General features: G+C 50.4%; 1 protein-coding gene across 1 annotated transcript; it reads right to left on the bottom strand.

Annotated features, from left to right (window-relative positions):
- Positions 1-2,521: 2,521 nt before the first annotated feature.
- Positions 2,522-4,885, bottom strand: LOC309514774 (uncharacterized protein). Its single transcript, XM_082242330.1, has 2 exons — positions 3,285-4,885; positions 2,522-2,975 (listed from the first exon to the last, which is right to left on the bottom strand). The coding sequence occupies exon 1, from the start codon at positions 4,872-4,874 to the stop codon at positions 3,450-3,452; it is 1,425 nt and encodes a 474-aa protein (XP_082098456.1). The 5' UTR covers positions 4,875-4,885; the 3' UTR covers positions 2,522-2,975; positions 3,285-3,449.
- Between the last annotated feature and the right edge of the window lie 276 nt (positions 4,886-5,161).

A 5,161-nucleotide genomic window follows, 5' to 3' on the forward strand; every position in this document is an offset into this window, starting at 1 on the left:
AAAGCTTTCAGGGGATCATTTGCAACCAGTGGGCACCATTTTTGAGTGAATTGCCAAAAGTCAGATTTTTTTCTGAAATTGTGACCCCGGGGCTTAGGGATTTTTTCAAAAAAATATTTTCCGCCGGTTAAGCTGTTGAGGGCTGATTTCTTGTCCTGTGATAAAAAAGGCTTCTGTTTCCATCGCCAAAGCTTTCAGGGGAGCCTTTGCAACCTGCTGGCACCATTTTTGAGTGAATTGCCAAAAGTCAGATTTTTGCTGAAATTGTGACCCCGGGGCTTAGGGATTTTTTCAAAAAAATCATTTCCACCAGTTAAGTTGTTGAGGGCTGATTTCTTGTCCTGTGATAAAAAAAACTTGTGTTTCGACTGCAAAAGCTTTCAGGGGATCATTTGCAAGCTTCTGGAACCATTTTTGAGTGAATTGCCAAAAGTCAGATTTTTTCTGAAATTGTGACCCCAGGGCTTAGAGATTTTTTCAAAAAAATATTTTCCGCCTGTTAAGCTGTTGAGGGCTGATTTCTTGTCCTGTGATAAAAAGCCTTCTGTTTCCATCGCCAAAGATTTCAGGGGATCATTTGGAAGCTTCTGGCACCATTTTTGAGTGAATTGCCAAAAGTCAGATTTTTTCTCAAATTGTGACCCCGGGGCTTAGAGATTGTTACAAAAAAATCTTTTCCAACGGTTAAGTTGCGTGCTGAGGTCCCCAGGACACCCCTTCCCCAATAACTCACACCAGAGACTTGATTTTTGTTTAAGGTTTTTGGCATAATTTTGGCCACAACTTTATTATTATACAAGATTGTGAGTGGTTGCTTAGGCACTGGTTATGACTAGCTGTCCCCCCCGCCTTGGGGACAGTGCTGACTCCTGAGAGTCAGCGTGTGGAGGAACAAGACCAGGGACAGCTGGGACTGAGACACAGACCCTCAGCTATTCCCTGCTCGTTCCTTGGGAACTTACACGGCCCGCACCCTGCTCCAAGGGTTTGGACGAAGGGATGGTAAGCCCCAGAATTCCTTTAACGGAATTCCCAGCAGCAGCAGCATTGGAGGGGTAGGCACAGCCAATCCACACCCCTCCACCAACCAATTTAACCAATGCCTAACCGCCAACCTTACAAGTTGTGACGATTTGCTACGCAGTAGGCAAAACCCAATTGGCACACACTAATCAGCCAAAAGGAAAAATTCCTACTGGGCCCCCGCACCAATGCGAACGACCCCATGACAGGCAATAGCAAGGTCAAAGCGAAGCCCAAACAAGGGAGGGCGGGCGGGTGATCCGGTGTCCACAGCGAAAGAGAAAGGAAAAGAGCTGTGGACCTCACTTAAATAACCTCAGGTCCCACCCCTAAATTGGTAACATCTAAATTACCCTAGCAACTCCCCAGCACCAATCTGATTCAAAGCTCTTGAATCTACCCAGCCTAACAACTATGGGGTGTTCTGGAAGCCCCATCCGCAACCCATGCTCTCTTTCATTGAGAACATGCTTTGCGTGCTGAGGTCCCCAGGACACCCCTTCCCCAATAACTCACACCAGAGACTTGATTTTTGTTTAAGGTTTTTGGCATAATTTTGGCCACAACTTTATTATTATACAAGATTGTGAGTGGTTGCTTAGGCACTGGTTATGACTAGCTGTCCCCCCCGCCTTGGGGACAGTGCTGACTCCTGAGAGTCAGCGTGTGGAGGAACAAGACCAGGGACAGCTGGGACTGAGACACAGACCCTCAGCTATTCCCTGCTCGTTCCTTGGGAACTTACACGGCCCGCACCCTGCTCCAAGGGTTTGGACGAAGGGATGGTAAGCCCCAGAATTCCTTTAACGGAATTCCCAGCAGCAGCAGCATTGGAGGGGTAGGCACAGCCAATCCACACCCCTCCACCAACCAATTTAACCAATGCCTAACCGCCACCCGAGCCCTAGCGCTCGCCGCCAACCACTCACAAATTCATCCTCACCCTCAACTCAGCCACCACTGAATCGAGCCAAACATCGTTCCCTGCAGGGGAAAGATGAACCCCATCTGCCCTATAGAACTCCGGGGCTTTAAAGGTAATACTCCGGTGAGGAATCACGAACCCACCCAGACCTACCACCAACTTTCCCGCAGCAGAATTAATCCGCTTCCTTACGCGTTCGGTGGCAACTGGGCAGGGACTACCCCGCCAACTACGACGCTGGAGTAACTGTGACCAAAAAAGCCTAGTACCAGGCACCAAAGCCGCCAAATCCCTTAAGTCCTGAATGATGGCAGCACGTAACCCATAACATGAGGAAGAAACCAAATCATTCTCCCCCAGTTGCACTACTATTGCTGCAGGCGGGCCTGCCAGGAGAACACGCCGATGCATGAGTGGCAAGAATTCACCCCACAGCATTCCTCTTCTGGAAATCCAGGTCACCTGCACCTGCTGCGGAAGGCCCAAGCCATCTCCCCATCCAGCCTGGCGAGCTCTAACGGCAGCCCAGTGCACAATACTGTGCCCCACTATCCAGATATTGATAGTGGCCGGACCTAGGGTTAAAACACAAAAGGTAAGTATGCACATACGGGTCATTTGCGAACATAGGATTTGAACGCCTCCGACTTCCACCGACCCATATCTTTTATCCGGTTTACCGACAAACCCCAATGGGCGGCAGTAGTTGCCGCCCCAATGCGGAAGGAGTGAGGAGCAAACTCTGATGCTGCAAGGCCACATGCTGCTATGACCTTACGCAGCACCTTAGTAAACTGGTGCCTACCCAAAGGATGGCCATTTTCATGAATGAATAAGGGACCCTCTCCTGCAGGACGCCCAGCCAAATACTTCCGCAGATCTCTTACTGGGCAAGGCCCCCTCCTCCCCGTTGCCGGAAGTCGAATGACCGCTCCTCTGCCCATTTGATCTGTTTTTGAATTCCTAACGTTAACCTGCAATTCCGACGGAGACAAACTCACGTCCTGCAACAGCAAGCCCCTGGAGCCTCCATCCTGCTTAGGCTCTAGGACCACCTCCCCCACTCTCAGGGCACCGAAAAATGCCAAGGAGAATGCTGCAGAAAACAGCCTTGCCTCAAATTTTGACCAGCAGACGCTCCGCAATTTACTACGCATCTGAGTCAGCAAGGCAAAAGTGATGGGCCGCCGAGCAATAGGCCTAAAAGGAGTAAGGCGTCCCCATCCTTCCAGTGCTTTACGCACCACAAACTTACCACAGGGATCTTTGTTAAAATATGCTCTGCTAAAGAAAGAAATAGCCGCTGCATGAAGTCGCAGCGTTCTGGCCGCCCTACGCATCTGAAACAGATGCGCCAAATACTGGAGCACCTGAGAGGTGGAATGGGGGGCAAAAACACCTGCTGCCACAGACTGCCCATTGTATGTCAAAAAATCCGACCAGGCTTTCTTATAAGACCTCAAGGTGGATGGGGCTACCGATGCAGCTACTCCCTGTAAAACTAAGTGCTGCCAAGGTTCCAGAGATGATCCGGGAAAAATTCCGGACGGTCTCGAGCCTCTGGCGCCAGGGATCTGAACCGCTCCATCTGAAAACGGGACAGAGCATCAGCAATCTCATTAGTTATGCCCGGGATAAAACGGGCAGAAAACACAATATTAGAACGCAAACAATGCAATACAAAAACCCGTAACAAGGCTGAGACTCTAGGGGATCGAGAAGACTGTTTGGCCAATACTTTCACCACCGCCTGGTTATCAGACCAGAAACAAACACGGTGGTTCCTAAAAAGGTCTACCCACAAGTGCACGGCCACCACAATGGGGAAAAATTCGAGAAAAGTCAAGTCTCGAATTATAGCTTCCCCCCGCCAAGCGACAGGCCAACGCTCAGCGCACCACCTACCATCCCAAAACAGGCCAAACCCTAAGGACCCTGCTGCGTCCGAGTGCACTTGGAAATCGTTGTGGAGGTTTAAGGTATCCTGCCACAACGATATCCCATTAAAATCCTGTAAGAATTCCAACCAAACCCGCAGGTCAGCACGGACCTGATTAGACAGGCGCACCCTGTGCCGCGGACCACGTAAACCAGAGGTAAGTCTGGCCAGACGGGAACAAAACGGTCGCCCAGGGGCGACCACCCTACAGGCAAAGTTCAGGTGACCCAGCAATGACTGCAGCTGTCGCAAGGTGACCTTCTTCAGGGGAAGCAGTTCCTCAATCACCTTCCTTAAGGCCACCAATTTGTCGGGCGGCAAGCTGGAGGTTTGGGCCACAGTATCTAATAAGATACCCAAATATGTCAACTGCGTGGCGGGACCTTCAGTCTTCTCGGCTGCCAGCGGCACGCCCAAATCCTTAGTCAATGCAGCGAATGACTGCAACAGCAAAACGCAGTCCCCCGTGTTGGCCCCTGAGGCCACTAAAAAATCATCAAGATAATGAGTGACCCCGCCCAATCCCGTCCTATCACGTAAGGCCCATTCCAAAAATGAACTAAAGCATTCAAACGCTGCACAGGCTACGGAGCAGCCCATGGGCATGGCCTTATCAAAATAATACTCCCCTTCAAACTGAAAACCAAGCAACCAGAAATCGTCAGGATGGATAGGAAGCAGCCTGAAGGCCGATTCAATATCACATTTTGCCAAAAGGGCCCCAGTCCCGAACCTCCTAATCATCTTGATCGCATGGTCAAGTGAAGCATATTTCACTGAACAAAGCTCCGGAGGAATAACGTCATTTACCGACGTGCCGATGGGATGAGAAAGATTATGAATCAGGCGGAATTCCCCCGGAGTTTTCTTCGGCACCATGCCCAATGGTGAAATATGTAAATTAGGGAAAGGGGGGGCAGCAAAAGGACCAGCCATACGATGCAAAGCTAGTTCCTTCCCAATTTTCCTTCGCGCCACTTCTGGCATATCCTTGACTGATTTCTGGTTTGCAGGGTTCCCTGCCAACGGGGTTGACACTACAGGTATTCTAAAACCTGCTGAAAAACCCTCACGCAAATAAGCCGCTGAGACCTTATCAGGGTATCGATCCAATAAACACAATAACGGCTGCAGCCGCACCGGTGTATAAGCTAGAGAAGAAAGAACGCTATTTCCCTGTTCCGGGAACAGGGGTCTGGGGGGCGGCTTTTGGGGGCTGCTGTGAGCCCCCCCCTTTACGAAAAGGGCGCCGCCCTCCGGTGCAAACCGAGATC

This window comes from Podarcis vaucheri, assembly GCF_965113315.1.
Source record: "Podarcis vaucheri genome assembly, contig: SUPER_11_unloc_1, whole genome shotgun sequence".
Lineage (NCBI taxonomy): Eukaryota > Metazoa > Chordata > Lepidosauria > Squamata > Lacertidae > Podarcis > Podarcis vaucheri.

Excerpts from the sequence above, each read along its gene's own strand:
- LOC309514774 (XM_082242330.1), bottom strand. The coding sequence starts at position 4,874 with ATGCCAGAAGTGGCGCGAAGGAAAATTGGGAAGGAACTAGCTTTGCAT.